The sequence below is a fragment of the Schistocerca serialis genome, chromosome 5 (genome assembly GCF_023864345.2).
Source record: "Schistocerca serialis cubense isolate TAMUIC-IGC-003099 chromosome 5, iqSchSeri2.2, whole genome shotgun sequence".
NCBI lineage: Eukaryota > Metazoa > Arthropoda > Insecta > Orthoptera > Acrididae > Schistocerca > Schistocerca serialis.
In genome coordinates, this window is record NC_064642.1 from 552295241 (window position 1) to 552311425 (window position 16185).

At 40.8% G+C, this 16185-nt stretch overlaps 1 protein-coding gene across 1 annotated transcript in view; it reads left to right on the forward strand.

Annotated features, from left to right (window-relative positions):
• Positions 1–10830, forward strand: part of LOC126481201 (uncharacterized) — a 71466-nt gene extending 60636 nt beyond the window's left edge. Inside the window, exon 7 of the mRNA XM_050104798.1 lies at positions 10683–10830. Coding sequence (XP_049960755.1) covers positions 10683–10802 — 120 coding nt within the window. The 3' untranslated portion in view covers positions 10803–10830. The remainder of the gene's footprint in view (positions 1–10682) is intronic.
• The last annotated feature ends 5355 nt before the right edge of the window (positions 10831–16185 follow it).

Here is a 16185-nt window from a genome sequence, read left to right on the forward strand (position 1 = left end):
GTAGAATTGTTATGGAAACAATTCTCCAGATGAACGAGCATTACATGAATGAAAAGGAGCATGTGGCAGTTAGTGGAACAAAACAAGCTTGAGTCAGAGAGACACCCAAGTTAACAGGACTGTTGTAAACTATAAAGCTTTCAAACTTTTAAAGGTGCTATATTGTTAGGAGTAAAAGATGTATAAGAAACAGAAGAAATAGCAAATGTGCGCATCTGAGGAAGAAAGGACACATTACAGTGAACTTGGTAATTGATGTAGGAAGTGGTAATAAAAATAGATTTAAATATGAAAACTTAAGTATGGAAACTACCAGAAAGAAAGAAATGAGAGGCATAGTGATGGTTGGAGGAAAGACGATAGAAAAATGCTGCAGAAAAGTAGAACAAAGACTAAAAAAGATAAGGATGTAATAATTCATCAAAAAGGGAGTGATAATTCGAGTAAGAAAGCAAATAAGGATATTAAACAAATAACAGTTTAGTACAAGATAGTACCATGTAGTTGCTTGACAGTCAAGTAGGAACTGGAAAACTACTGGCAATTGGATGTGATCATATGTGCTAGATAACCTAAGTGGATCCATGTCATCAGTGGAAAATAATATATTTTTAAAGTAGATAGTTGGTTTTTGGCATTAGTTCGTACCAAAAGCCTTGTGGTGGTAGTGTCAGAATTTGGAACAAAACTTATGTGTAAACAATAGACATAGTCAGGCTGTTCCAACTAGCCTTTCATGTTGGAGGAGCTGGGTTAAAATTCTCATCCACCCATCCAAATGTAGTTGTTCTTAGTTTCTGTAATTCAACCAAGGCCAATTATAGGATGTTTTCTTTGGACAGGACATGACTGATGCCCTTCCCCCGATCCTTGATCTATGCCTAATGAAGTCAATATCAGTGAAACATTGAAACCTTCAGGCAGCTGCAAAATGTGTGGTAATTCAGTGCTACCTGACTTTCCACAGCTGAGACAAATGCTTGCACTTGTTGCAAAGAAAAAATTCTGTTGAGAATGAAAGTACAGCATACTCCTGATTGTTTTTTTGCTGATTATTCGTGCATCTAAAAAAAGGACTTGCGTCATGCACGTGGGGACTGACAACACAGTTTGCCAGCTGCTAGATGCAGTGGCAGACACTAAGCTAGACTGGCAGTGGAAGATGACTGAGCTGAGCTGTGCCTGAACATGTGCAGACATCGACCGCTGCCACTACTACCCATCCAGTAGACATTGTCCCAAATACATGTTGAAAATATCTCTGTTATCATATTTTTCAATTATTTGTGCATTTTTTCTTCCACATTATCCCGAATAACCAGTAGTATACTGCACATGGTCGTTAAAAGTGAACTATATATTTAGCACGACATTGTGAAACCAGTTACAGATGCACCTGAGCCGTGTGGCACTCGTAGTCCGTCTCCCCCGTCTCCAGCAGTCCTTTTCTGCCGATGGCCAGGTCATTTTGCACCAATATACAGAACATTCAACCAACACAAATAACCACGGCCAACACAAGGAAGTGAAACCATATCCATTGTACACAAAAAAAAAGTTCAGTTAATAATTGAATAGTTGGGAGCAGTATAATCTATGTCTCCTGTGGATCAACACAGGTGTTCACCAATGGTCATTTATTCCAATTGCTGTGTACCTCTAAACAGCTCACACGAAACCATCAGGACCACAGTATGTGCAAGCAATGACTCCAAACCACCACAACACAAAGGGTTGCATGTTGTTTTCCTTCAGGAGAACCAATGTACCTCACTGCAGATTGTCTTTTGTCGATGACCATTTGGTTCTCTACTACAGCTGTGATAGGTAGTCCTTTTACCACTGTTTCCACTTTTACCACTGTTTCCACATATCCTGCTTGCACTGTTGCATGAACTGCCATCCTGACAAACTGGATGATGGCTCTGAAAGCAAGCCTGGCTCTAGGACTTTTGTCAGGGTATAACACTACTAATTATTACTACAAAAGTAAGTCCCCCATAATGTTACTCTGTAGAAAGGAATTAAAGTTAACTATGAGCTTGTACTAATTTGAAGGAATGGGCCTAGGTTTCGTTCCTGAAAGATTATATTTTGAAAGGGGGCGGTAATATTTAACTGAAATTGAACCAATGTTGTTCATGTTGTAAAATAAAACTTCATTCACGTAAATAAAAAATCGTTGCCAGCCTAAGAAAGCAAAGTAATTCCAAGTAAATACACTGTTCAGCAACACAACTATTAGATTTTGTACGGGACTGAAGTCTGTTTTGTAAATTCAATGTGAAACAGCATCACATTCTAGCAAATAGTGGTAAGGTAGCTAGTCACAAGCAGCACGGATAGAAGCTTAAAATGTTTTGGCAGCAAAGTATCTCCCAGGAAAGTGCATCATCCATACCAAAGCAAGAAAGAAAGTGTTCCATACGCAGGACCACTTAATAAGGGAGGCGCACAGCTAAATTGGATGTGAGGTGGCTTAAATGCTTTGCTATTAAAAGACAGTAATATAGAAATAGCTATCAAACTATTGTGGATACTATTGGTTTTCAAGTGGAACATATGAGTGTTTGCATTAGACAGAATGTAAGTGAAGTGTGGGGACCCTGAATCTGTTATAGTCTGGATAGGCTGTAGCCAGTTATATTTACAAGACTACAAATACATCTAGAATAATTACTACACTTCCTAAATACTTCTGTTGTGAGAATTACTGGCTGAAACTTAAGTGGGAGACCCAGAAACTGTTTTGCCCATTGAGTTGGTTTAAGGCTGTTACTTCAAGCAAGATTCAGTAACGATACCTAAATAAATATTGTTATATGATTAAAAGCACTGTTACAAACCTGCAAAGCAAATAATAATTGTGTAGGCCTTTAAACTGTAATGGTGTATAATTGCTTCTTATAATCACAATACTTTTCTGTTACTTTTAAAACTGAGCAAAGGTTATAATAAGAATGAAGATAAAGTAATATAATCATGACTTTTTCTTTGCACTCATTCCTTTGGAAGACTCTTAACTGTTCACATCATTGATTATGTGGAACACACTGTACGGAAGACTAACTGAACGCCAGAGAAAATTATTATTCCACAAAAGTGAATAAACACATTTGAAACAGTAAAGATTCTGTAGCCCATTAGAATTCGGCCACTTGGGATTATTTTAGCACTAGGAATAGGAACCTGTACAGGAAAAAATGACTGAGGAGAAATAAGTGTTCTTGACATGAGTTGAAAATAGAGCAATTATTATTTGAACATTGAGCAAATCATTGGTCCATACAAAAGTGTATAATACTAAACTTTACTTGTTCTGAAGGTTGTGTGTGGCAATCTTCTTCAGTGCAAGTATGAATTCGTCATACAAGATCATGGGTATTAATGTAAAATTGTTCTGTATATGTTCTTTTTGGTACCAGAATTTCATGATCAATAGATACATCCATATCCGAGACATAATTAATCTAATCTTGCTGCTGTCCTTGCCCCCTTCAGAACTCAGTATGTTAACTGTTGAATGCTGGCTGTCGGCTGTATGTGCCACTAAGTCTTCTGCTGTACTTCATGCCAAACCACATTTTAGTTTCCTACCTACAGTTTTTCATTCAGAGGAACTTCCCTCCAGGTTTTACATCTGTACAAACCTATGTGCCCTATGCGTGAACCAATTTTATGCTCACTATTTTAATACATTGGCATTATAAAAAAAACATAGTGTGGCCAGCTGTGCCACAAAAATGCGTGAACAGACCAGAGCTGTTCAATTGGCACAAGCTAACTACGTTAGGTATCCTCTGGCGCGCACTCTTATCGATAGGCAAAATTCTGGCAATGTGTGGTGCACAAGGGCATGGGTCAATAAAAAGCAACAGCAGTGTGAGCTGAGCTAAGGTACTGTGGAGACAATTATTCAGGAGTCCAGTTCTGCAAGCTGTAGATCACATGGGTTGATCCCATATCAACTCATACGGAATTTTTATGCTCTCAGCTTGTTTTCACTTTCATATTGGTGCATGCGGAAAGAGCACGGTGCACCGTGATCCCCAAGAAAGTTCGCTTTGTTCCACACATGCGTCAGTTGTTCTCCCGTGGTCACGTCATCAGACGATGCACTCGTCACTGAGGAGTGTATACACACCAGGATCAGCGTTTGTGTGGAACTACAGTGCAATGCCATAGCTGCAGTTGACAGATATCACAATCAAATTTCATTCTAAAACAATGGAAACTCCAGGTTTGAATATCAACAATATAAGGCAAAGATAGAGTGCTACTCAACATAAAGATGACATGTTGAGTTGCAGACAGGGACAACGAAAATGCACTTATACATTAGCGTTTGGCCTAAGGCTTCATCAGAAAAGGAAATACAACAAACATTCATTCACACAAGCAAGCATACCTCACACACATGACTGCCATCTCTGGCAGCTCAGACTATAGTGCAACTGTCATGTAGAATAGAAGCAATAGTCTGGATGAGGGCGGGAAGGGGTAGGAATAGTAGGGTGCAGGTGGGGGAGAGAACAGCACTGTCTGGCAGAGTGTGCAGGGACTAAACTGCCAACAGGCGCAACATTGGAAGGCTGCAGGGAAAGGGGATGGGGAGGAGAAATGGGGTGAGGATCCAGATGGCTAGGTAAGTGAAGCAGCCATTGAAATCAAGCATGTTATGTTTAGCTGCATGTTGTGCCATGTGATAGTCTGTTTTGCTCTTGGCCACAGTTTGGAGGTGGCTGTTCATCCTAGTGAACCAATATAAAAATCTATGCAGGATATGTTGGCCAAAATACCCTATCTTCATTCTTTTACAACCTCAACACCTTCTCTCCCATACGCTTCAACTGGTCCTTCTCATCCCAATGTGCCACCTTTGTGGGCGTTGATCACCTCCTCTCTGATGGCTCCGTTCACACATCTGACCGCATTAAACCTTTCCTCACCAAAAAATCCGTCCCATACAGCCTGGCCTCCAGGGGATGGGATATTTGCAGTGACAAGCACTCCCTTGCCAAGTATGCTGAGGGTCTCACCAAGGCCTTCACAGACAGGCACTATTGTCCATAGCTAGTCCACAGACAGATCTCTAGTGCCATTTTTTCTCACACCCTCTATCCTCCCACCACCCCCAAGAACCAGTTACAAAGGAGTGCCCTGTTTGTCATCCAGTATGCCCTGGACTGGAACAACTGAATCACATCCTTTGCCAGAGCTTTGATTATCTATCATCATGCCCTGAAATAAGGAACATTCTACTCAAGATCCTTCCTACCCCTCCTAAAGTGCTGTTCCATCACCTGCCCAACCTCCACAATGTCCTAGTCCATTCCTATGCCACTCCCAGTCCCATCCCCTTGCTATAGGGATCATATCCCTGTGGAAGACCTAGACGCAAGACATGCCCAATCCACCCAACCAGCACATCCTATTCTAGTTCTGTCATAGGATTATCCTACCCCATCAGAGGCCAGGCCGCCTGTGAAAGCAGCCATTTCATATACCAGCCCTGCTGCAATCATTACACAGCTTTTTATGTAGGTATAACTTCCAACCAGCTGTTCACCAGGATGAGTGGCCACTGCCAAACTGTGGCCTAGAGCAAAGTAGACCTCCCTTTGGCACAACATGCTGCTGGGCATAAAATACTTGATTTCAATGGATGCTTCACTACCTGACCCATCTAAATTCTCCCCTCCACCACCACTTTTCTGAACTACACAGATGTTTTCCTAGCCTCAACCTACGATAACCTAATGTCCCCACACCATCCAACCAACAGTTTCCACCCCCTTTGTCCTATCACCTCCTACCCATTCTCCTCTCCCACCCTCCTCCTGTGCCACTGTCTGCCTGCCCATCTTTCCCCTTCCCCATTCCTCTCCTTTTTCACTACCCATTTCTCCCCTCCCCCTCCCCCTTCCCCACCTCTATGCCCCACAGCCTTCTGATGCTGTGTGTATGGGCAGTCTAGTCCCTGCACACTCTGCTCGACAGCAGTCTTCTCTCCACCCACTCATCCCCTGCTACCCCTTTTCCGGCCTCTCCAGATTGCTGCTTCCATTTTACGCGATAGTTTCATTCTGGTCTGAACTACCAGAGATGGCAGTCACGTGTGTGTGTGTGTGTGTGTGTGTGTGTGTGTCTGGTATGCTTGCTTGTATGAATGAATGTGGGTGTATGCTTACTTTCCTGACGAAGGCTTAGGCCGGTAGCTAACATGTGTCTTCTCATTGTGCCTGTGTGCTACTCAATACAACTTTTCCTTGTCCAGAAAGGAATGAAGTGGGATAAGTTTGCTTTTCTTAGGGATTGTTTGACGTGTAGTAGTTGTTCAGTCTCCTTGTAGTTAATGTGCTGTTGCACTATACGAATTGCTGCACTTGATGCGATATTAAATTCTCCTGTGGTCAAGATTTCTTGGTGCCTCTTGGTGGGTGGCTGTTTGAGATTGTATACTTCAATACATACACCATTTTTTTCAATTTTGATTGTGAAGAATAATGTTGGGCTATTTCATTCACAGTGCAGGTAGTAGTGAATAAGCAAACATGTTGATTATGTGTCTCTGGTATGTCAGCTAATTCATGGTGCTAATAGGCCTCCTGAAGTGATTAGACCTGTTCACCATAGCTTGCTTTCTCCAAGACAATATGTCATTGAGGCAAGTGTTTGATGATGTTTTTTCTGTGGCATTAATCGCTACATGAAGTCTATTAGTATAGCTTGCATCTTTAAGCAGTGGATGCTTTGGCATGTAATATGAGCAGGTTTCTCCCTTTCTGGTCATCAATTCCATATGATTCAAATCTTCATATTCTCTTGTAAAGCTTGCACATTGTGCCTTAAACAGAATTAATTTCTTCTTGTTACCTGAACTGTTTGATCTGAAAGTTAAGTTTCGTGTTGCATGCGAGGCGTGACAGTACCCTTTGCACATTGGGCTTGATTGAATGGAGGTATCATGTCTGACACAATGCATCCTAATTATATGTCCTGCAAATTTGCATGGTTCTCCCTCTTCACTTAACAAGTGTTTAATGTGTGGAAAACGAACAATCCTCGAAGCAGAAGGTCAAGCTCACCAGGCTATTGACTGATAGCTCTGCTACAGTTATGTACTTTGTAAATTACCAGATGGTGACATCAAAGGATGTTATTGGGAGTAGCCTTGTTATATGTGGCATTTGTTCACCTACAGTACGTGTACAGTTGTCAGCAACCCTTGAAGAAAGGTACACCGCAATGATTCTGTAGCTTGAACATCACCGATACTATTTATTGGCTTCAGATGCCAGTTGAACTGTAGTCCCAGCCAATCTGCTAATTTCATAAATATGAAGTTCATTCGTGAGGCACCATCAAGAAATGCTCTGCATTGGTACATCTTCCCATTTTTTCCAGTGATGTTTACAGGAGCAGTTGTCAGTAGTACTTGTGCATGCTGATGGTTTTATTTCACTGTCTAATATGTACATACATAATATTGGCAATAAGGTCGTATGCCAATCTTAACAATGTTCCTCCATAAATGGCTATCTTGTGCACTTTGGCTCCAGTTCTCGTGGACACCCAGTTGCTGAAAGTACTTCTGTAGTTCATACTCCTTGCTCTTCCAATTGGACAAGTTCCATCAGGTTTTCCCATAAGCACATCTCTAGCTCATCATGTTTGTGGCCTCCTAGCAATGTGCCCTGCCAGACTAATTCCCCACAATTTAACTTTCTGCACAGTGTTTGGTTGTTTCATTAGGTCATGCTGTTCTTGGTTCCATCTATGTCCCCATGTGTTCTCTTCGCAGATTGGCCGGAAGTTCTTTCTCATGATTTTCTTTTCAAAGATCAGCAGTTGCTCTTCATCTTTTTTTGTGGTGCTTAACATTTTTGTCCTATATAACAACAGCAATACTATCACTGCATTATAGGCTTTAAGTTTGATCTTAACAGACATATTTTTGATAACATTATTTGCTTCAGACTGAAATAAGTTTTAGACCCATTTTCAGTGCCTTGATTAAATTCTTTTTTTAGGTTATTATGCCTGTTGAACCAGGTGCCAAGGTAATTAAAATTTTCCACTCGGGTTATATTCCATATTCTAACCTGCAATGAGGGCATTAATAGGGACTTCTCTGTATACTTCAATCATTTCAGTCTTCTCCGTATTAATCCTGCCCAATGTCAGTGGCATTCTCTGCCAAGTTCTTTGTTGTTTCTGTCATCTCTTCCTGTGACTCTGCTGTGGCTATAGTGTCATCTGCATATCCCAACAGCTATGTTCTTCCATTTTACCTTTTCATATCATTCCACAAATTACTTTCTCCAGGACCAAATTAAAAAGCAATGGTGAAATGGCTGACCTGGCATTTCACTTTGGCTTTTGTCTTTGCTGTACACACCTTCACCAATTAACTTCCTTGGTATGCCAAACCCCCTCATTGTATAGTGTCATATGCCTTTGAGAAATAAACAAATGGTTTCAGGAACCGATAGTTGAATTCTTAGCACTTCTCCCAGATTTGTCTCATGGTGAAAATTTGATCCATGATTGATCTTCCTCCCCGAAAACCTGCCTCATACTCTCCAACATTATCTTCAGCTTTTGGAGAATTATTAATGATAAAACTTGGTATGGTACACTTAGTAGAGAAATGCTTCTATAATTACTACAGTTCCTTTTTTGTTCTTTTTCTGCAGTGGGATAATGGTATCTGATGTCCACTCTTTTGGGATCACCTTTCTCCAGACTTCACTTACATCTCTCTTTCTGAAGTGGGCCATCTCTGCCATTATCCTATCTTCTCCTGGTGACTTTTGTTCTTTAGCTTTTTAATTGCTCTATCTACATCCTATTGAGTTACTTCAGTTTCTTATTCCTCTACACCTTCTGTAGTATGTTGCTGTTTTGGTCAATACTTGTTTCCTGCCTTCTGTTGCCACTATACCTTGGCTTTTAGCATGTTGTGCCACTTGTTACAAATGCAGCATCTGTCCGCACAGCCCTCCTTTTTGGTTATAGTTTGTGCCCAGACAGTTGAAACAAAGCTTTTGTCTGTTAACAAAGCCTGTTCTGCTTGCAGTATTGCCCACTTTTAGCCATCTCTTTCAGATGAAGAAATGCCATGTTAACTGTCTTAGTTTCTCATTGATTCCTCAGATTCACACTGATGTGATCCAGCAATATGTGTGACAATAATACCTCTTGAATTATAGTGCCAACCTGCATGACCTCAGTTGCTTTCAAATTTCTCATTAGCTGGTTGATTGATTTCAGTAGGCCCGTAGCAGATTCAGAATTTCTATCGCATGTAAATCAACAATGAACTTTGGATTGTTATATCTGTGAACAGTGAAATCTCATGCCGTCTTAAAGTTACTTTCTGTACTCACTAAGTTTTCAGTCAGCTTACGAGGTTCACCAGACACACATGACAAATAATAGTACCACTGGACATCGTTAATGCCTCATTGCTAACAACAACGGTCTTAAAGGTATGATCAGAAAAAAATTGCATGATTTCTGTAACACTATCATTGAATTTTGGCATTGAAATTGTTGGGAGCTTTATTTCATGTTTACTACATAAAATGAGAAAATGAGTTTAGATGTCATTTATTCATGTGTACTTGTATTTAGCAGTAACTGCTTACTCTAATACTGTTGAGATTGGAGCCTTCCTTAGAACTGGTAACAAATGTGAAGCTTCTGATCAGTTATGACTTGATCTCTGCTTTTTTCTTAACTAAACTCTGTTTTTCAATAGGTTCCATGGTTTAGGATGTTAGAACATAAGGTAATAGAGTGAGGTTACTTACAGAGCAGGATGACGATACCTGTGATGCACAGACTGGGTTGCAGCTGCTGGCGGGGTTGGCAAAAGCTGGCACTGGTCACTGGTCACTGGTGCCATATTGTTGAAAATGTCAGGCTGAGTTGAGATGTTTACTGACTTGCGATGGTCTTCACAACACGATTCCTCATGGTTGATAATCTCAGATAATTGTACACAAAGCCACAGTCACTGATTACTTGTAATTTGCATTATGTACAACTCAAAACACACAATGTTTGTGCCAGACCACATTTCAATTATTTTATCTGTGCCCGGGGAAGCAAAACTTAATCTTTTATCCTTCCTTCACAGGTTGCCCTTTTCTAAGTCAAGGATGTTAGACTGCTTGCATAATGCTGTTGTACAACAGCAGACAATTGCGTTTGGATCTTTTAGATCCCTGTACCATGCCTCTTGCTGAACAGCTACAGCCCTCCACAAATGCTAACTTTTAGAGAATTGTTGTTCCTTGGTCACAAACATTGCTTTCCATTCCTCACACTATCATAAAACACTTTTTTAAATATGTTCTTTTATCTGGTTAAACGGGCCTTAAAAACTAAACGAGGATGAAATTTTACCATTTTGTGTTATGCTTATTTGTTTCTGTTGGTGTCTTCTTCCACTTGGTAAATTAGTTGAAGAACAACTATTGGGATGGGAATGGGAAATGAGCTGCCAGAACATTGAAACACAGGTAAAAGTTCTATTGATGTGATAAATAACTGTTTTTCAGTTTCGTGAATTATATGAAGTTTTATTGATAAAAACAAAATGAAATTGCATATTTCACTTTTCCTTAAATTAAGACAGAGATAATACAAATAAGTCACTTGTATATTTTCAGGTAGAAGATGCAAGAGTTGCAATGCAGCTGTATATGATCTACCGGAAGAAATGGGAACAGCTGTTCAAAAAGTCAAGAAGAAAACTTGCTTCTAAAGACATAACTGTTTCTTCTGAATAATACCTGAAAATAAATTTATTTTTGTAAACGGTGTTTTTTTTCTTATAACCTTAATAATGGGTCCCTATTGTTCCAAAGGGAACATTCAATTTTTAAATGTAGTCTACATAATTATGATCCATCTGTTGCATGGAAAATAATAATCTCTGTTTAATCTGAGATTATCATGGTCAATGTTGTTCAGTAATGTGTAGTAGGATTTTGTCATAATGTAAACTACCGTATGTTGCAACATCAGCACAATTTTAATTCAATGATCCCTTATCTCTCAGAATACAGTAAAAAGTAAGAATCCCAGTTTGTACTACTGAAATTGATCTCAAAGTCTGGAAGCAAAGTACTGTATCAAGGCCAGGAAGGTTCCTGTTTACAATGTTAGTAGCTTTGAGAGTTACATTTTTTCCTGAACTTAGTAACATTGACAACTAACGAACTGAAGACTGTAGACTGTCAGTTAATGATTGGAGTCCGTAAGAAGTTTATAATTCTTAAAATATGCATTTATAATCAGTACTCAGTCAACATGACATTCATAATATTTAAATTTTCTGTTACATAGTGTCGTCCATGCATTTCACAAATGGTGATAACTCCTCCAGATTTATTCATCTTCAGTTAGCCAATTGTTACAAGACACCAGTTACATACAGTCTGATTTTTTTTTTTTTTTTTTCCAGTCAGTACATATTACTAATGCTATCGGTGTGATAATAAGTAACACATTCATAAAAAGTCTCATAATTATAATAATATAGAATTCTAGGTGGAGTACACACTTCAAAATGAGTAAAAAGCAACTCTTCATTATGAGATTAGGTGATGAGCAATAGGTAGTCACATAAACCAGAAGTTGTAGATTGTTGCTCAGTTTTCAAACCTATATTCTTCTTTTCCCTAGAGTTTTAGCTTTTTCTTTCACAAATAATTTCATAATAAATAATAATTTAAAAAATGCTGCCGTCCTAGCTACTCTCTATTTGCTAGCATTTATCTTATTGTACGGAGTGTGCTGTCTTTTATGATTTGTAAAAACGATACTTGTGCTGCCTTATCAGATGAAGCCGCCTGGTAGAATTCTGCACAGAGTGCCACCATGTTGTATGTATGGCATGTGAGTGGTCCATAATCAAGTTAAAGAAAATGCAGCTTCTGTAACCTTTCTAAGGAATACTGTTGGCTGCCCCTGCTGTAAGCAGCCTATCACACAGCTAAACGCACCATCTCTCGACTTGTTTCTAAAGAACAGCATTCTAAAAATTTAACATCAGCCAACACAGGAACAGTAACCAAAATATAAACATGACACGTGAATAATTCTGTGCTTCACCCAACCACAGTGCTAACATGATGGACATAAGACAAAAGTTAGAAGTTTAGAAACAGGAAATATTCATATAGTGACATCACAAGCTGGAGTGGACAGACAGTATTATGAACACAATCCCCAAGAACTTTCATTTGATCTCACAGCTGAGCGTCACTATGGAACCACATTACTAGCAAGAAATTTAAATTGGCAACCAAATCACCACCACTGGGATTGACAATTGTTATGTACTGCCTACACATTTGCAATCAGAAGATAATATTTGCTTAACATCATCAGTGAAATTTGGCTTATGAGTTCTCCCCCAACACTGAGGGTCACACAAATCATTGTGCTCCTGATGACGCAGGGAAAGAAGCCCCTTACCTCCTGATCCGAAAGGTCAAATTTACTATGTGCTTGCAGAGTAAAACTCATGTTAAAACATGACTGGAGGGGTGACAGAAACACTACTACTAATTGAGTAGCACCCAAAAAGCTTCAGAAAATAAAGGGGGGCTTATAAATATGCAAAATTGACAGTTATACTTAATTCATCATAGGAATAAACCTGTTGTAAACAGACGCAAGCTTGATGATTGGTCAGCAGCCATAACTCTCATCCATTGGTGCTCTGCTCTTGGTATTAGGTCCAACTTATGTATTAGATATTTTATTAGTGCACTATGTGATCAAAAGTATCCAGATACCTGGCTGAAAATGACTTACAAGTTCGTCTCGCCGTTCATCGGTAATGTTGGAATTCAATATGGTGTTGGCCCACCCTTAGCCTTGAGGGCAGCTTCCACTCTCACAGGATTGGTTCAGTCAGGTGCTGGAAGGTTTCTTGGGGAATGCCTGCCCATTCTTCACAGAGTGCTGCACTGAGGAATGGTATACACGCCGGTCGCTGAGGCCTGGCATGAAGTCGGCGTTCCAAAACATCCCAAAGGTGGTCTGTGGGATTCAGGTCAGGACTCTGTGCAGGCCAGTCCATTACAGGGATGTTACTGTTGTGTAACCACTCTGCGACAGGCCGTGCATTATGAACAGATGCTCGATCGTGTTGAAAGATGCAGTCGCCCTCCCTGGATTGCTCTTCAACAGTGGGAAGCAAGGAGGTGCTTAAAAAATCAATGTAGGCCTCCGCTATGTTAGTAGCATGCAAAACAACAAGGGATGCAAGCCCCCTCCATGAAAAACATGACCACACCGTAACACAACCTCCTCCAAATTTTACTGTTGGCACTACACACACCGGCAGATGACGTTCACCGGGCATTCGCCATACCCACACCTTGCCAAGAGATCGCCACATTGTGTACTGTGATTTGTCATGCCACACAACATTTTTCCACTGTTCAATCATCCAATGTTTATGCTCCTTACACCAAGCGAGGTGTTGTTTGGCATTTACTGGCGTAATGTGTGGATTATGAGCAGCTGCTAGACCATGAAATCCAAGTTTTCTCACCTAACTGTCATAGTACTTGCAGTGAATCCTGATGGAGTTTGGAATTTCTGTGTGATGCTCTTAATAGATGTCTGCCTATTACACATTACGACCCTCTTCAGCTGTCGGCTGTCTCTGTCAGTCAGTAGACGAGGTCGGCCTGCACACTTTTGTGCTGTACGTGTGCCTTCACATTTCCACTTCATTATCATCTCAGAAACAGTGGGCCTAGGGATGTTTAGGAGTGTGGAAATCTCGCTTACAGACATATGACACAAGTGACACCCAATCACCTGAACACGTTCGCAGTCTGTGAGTTCCGCGGAACACCCCATTCTGCTCTCTCACGGGTGTCTGATGACTACTGAGGTCGCTGATATGGAGTATGTGGCAGTACAGTGCACTTAATGTGAAAAACGTATGTTTTTTGGGGTGTCCAGATACTTTTGATCACATAGTGTACATCATTGTAAATGAAACTTTAAGACATTCTGATGTATTAACAGCTATCAACATTTTTCTTAATCATACTTTAGCTACATGATTGTGTACAGTCACAGTTTCCATAAATACTACTTGTGTTCTGATTGTCTCGCTGTTAATATGTTCTGTGAAAATGGATGACACTGCTTCCTGCTTTATTGTGAAACAAGCACAGGCAATATAGGTCATTGCGAGAAACAAGTTGTTCTTAATGTTTTTCACAAGCTTACAGACAAAAATCAGCTCTGACATTTTTCAAGAAACACTATGTAATAAGTAAAAGATCATATTCTAATTGTATGTGTGGTGTGATCGGGTAGCATTGTAGAATGAAAATCACATGGTTTGGGGTGACAGTTCGAATCTCAATTTGAATACCTAGATCATTTAAAAATGAAATTCAACAGATATATGTTAATTAACTCATACTTAACCAACACTTTTCAAGAAAAATTCACACCTTTTAGTTTCTAATTACATATTGCATGCAAACTTCTGGTTTTCATTACAAATATAAATTCTTAATATTGATATTTTATAAGAGATCGTTAAAGATTGTTGAAGTTAAGAAAACATTACACAAACAAGTTTTTTGAAGAAAAATGGAAAATTAAATACTCTATTTGAATAGGCCCATTGTTTTGTAGGACAGATGTGGTCTCGCATGAGCTGGAGTGATAAGCGTCTTAGAAACATCAAAAACAAATATTTTTATGCCATTGAACACACCATGCAATGCTGCATTTTTATAGTTGTCACTGTACCACTGCTATATGAATCCAATGCCCCCCTGTGGGTCAGGGGTTAGAATAGGCCCGAGGTATTCCTGCCTGTTGAAAAAGGCGACTGAAAGGAGTCTCTCATGTTTCGGCCTTCATGTGATGGTCCCCTGTTGGGTTTGATCTCCATCTTTCTAAATTTTCTCGAAGAGCGAGCCAATTGGGGAAGGGCGCCTTACATGGTGCGTCGTGCATTGAGATCTTTAGCACACTTTCTCGTTGTCGTATTGCAGTCCCGCTCATTCTCCATCTCCTGGGCGAGGACACCGTCCTGAGTGCGTTTTCCACCATGCACTATGCAGTGTTGCTTTCTGCGCCGACGGTGACCATGGACTTCTTAGCACCTCATATCCAGCATGGTAGCCAGTCTGTTGTGATGGAGCCGCTATGTACCCTGTTGGTTGTAGCCCCCTGACAACACAGGGATTGCTCTGCTGATGCCTGCGCCGTTAACTCCCCACGTATGCCACTGAGTAGATGCCCATCTCCCTGGGGCATTGGGGCTCCAGGCAATGGGCATCCTGCCAAGTGGCCCTTGGTGAGGCTGGGTGGCACCCATGGGGATGGCCCCTGGTCGGAGTGGGTGACATCAGGGCGGATGACACACCCTGAAGTGTAGTACATCATCTCTTGCTGGTGGTCTGCCGCCAGGAGAGTAAGCGGGCAGAGTCTAACTTCAGTGATAAGGAATATGACCCAAAATTGTTCCCTTCCCTGCCCACACCATGGGAAGAACGTCAGGCTAAGGATGGCAGTGAAGATTATTCGCCCTGGTACCTCGTATGTACGAGAGTTGATGGGGAATCTTTCATGACCATGAAGCCTCAGTTTTTTGTGGAGCATTGGGAGAGGGAGGGCTAGTCCAAAATGCGCTCTGGGTCAGTCTTGATAAAAACAGTGCCCAGTCTCGGGCATTACTTGCTTGTGACAAGTTGGGGGATGTTTCTTTTACCATCACACCCCATAAGAGCTTAAATATGGTCCAGGGCATTATAAAGCACAGGAACCTTCTTTTACAGTCTGACGAGGAGCTGCGTGCCAATTTAGAGCAGCGAGATGTTCATTTCGTCCGGCGCGTCCATCAAGGTCCGAGGGATAATCAGGTTGCCACTGGTGCCTTCATCTTGGCCTTAGAGGGTGACACATGGCTCCAGAAGGTCAAAGTGATGGTCTACCACTGTGACGTCAAGTCATATCTTCCTCCTCTGGCGGGATCTTTAAATGCTTGAAGTTCTGCCATGTATCTTCCTGCTGTACTTCCAGCACCACATGTTGAGATTGTGGACATCCATCACATCCCAATACTCCATGTTCCCCATCTCCAATCTGTGTCAACTATGGAGCACATCATTCACCTTGCTC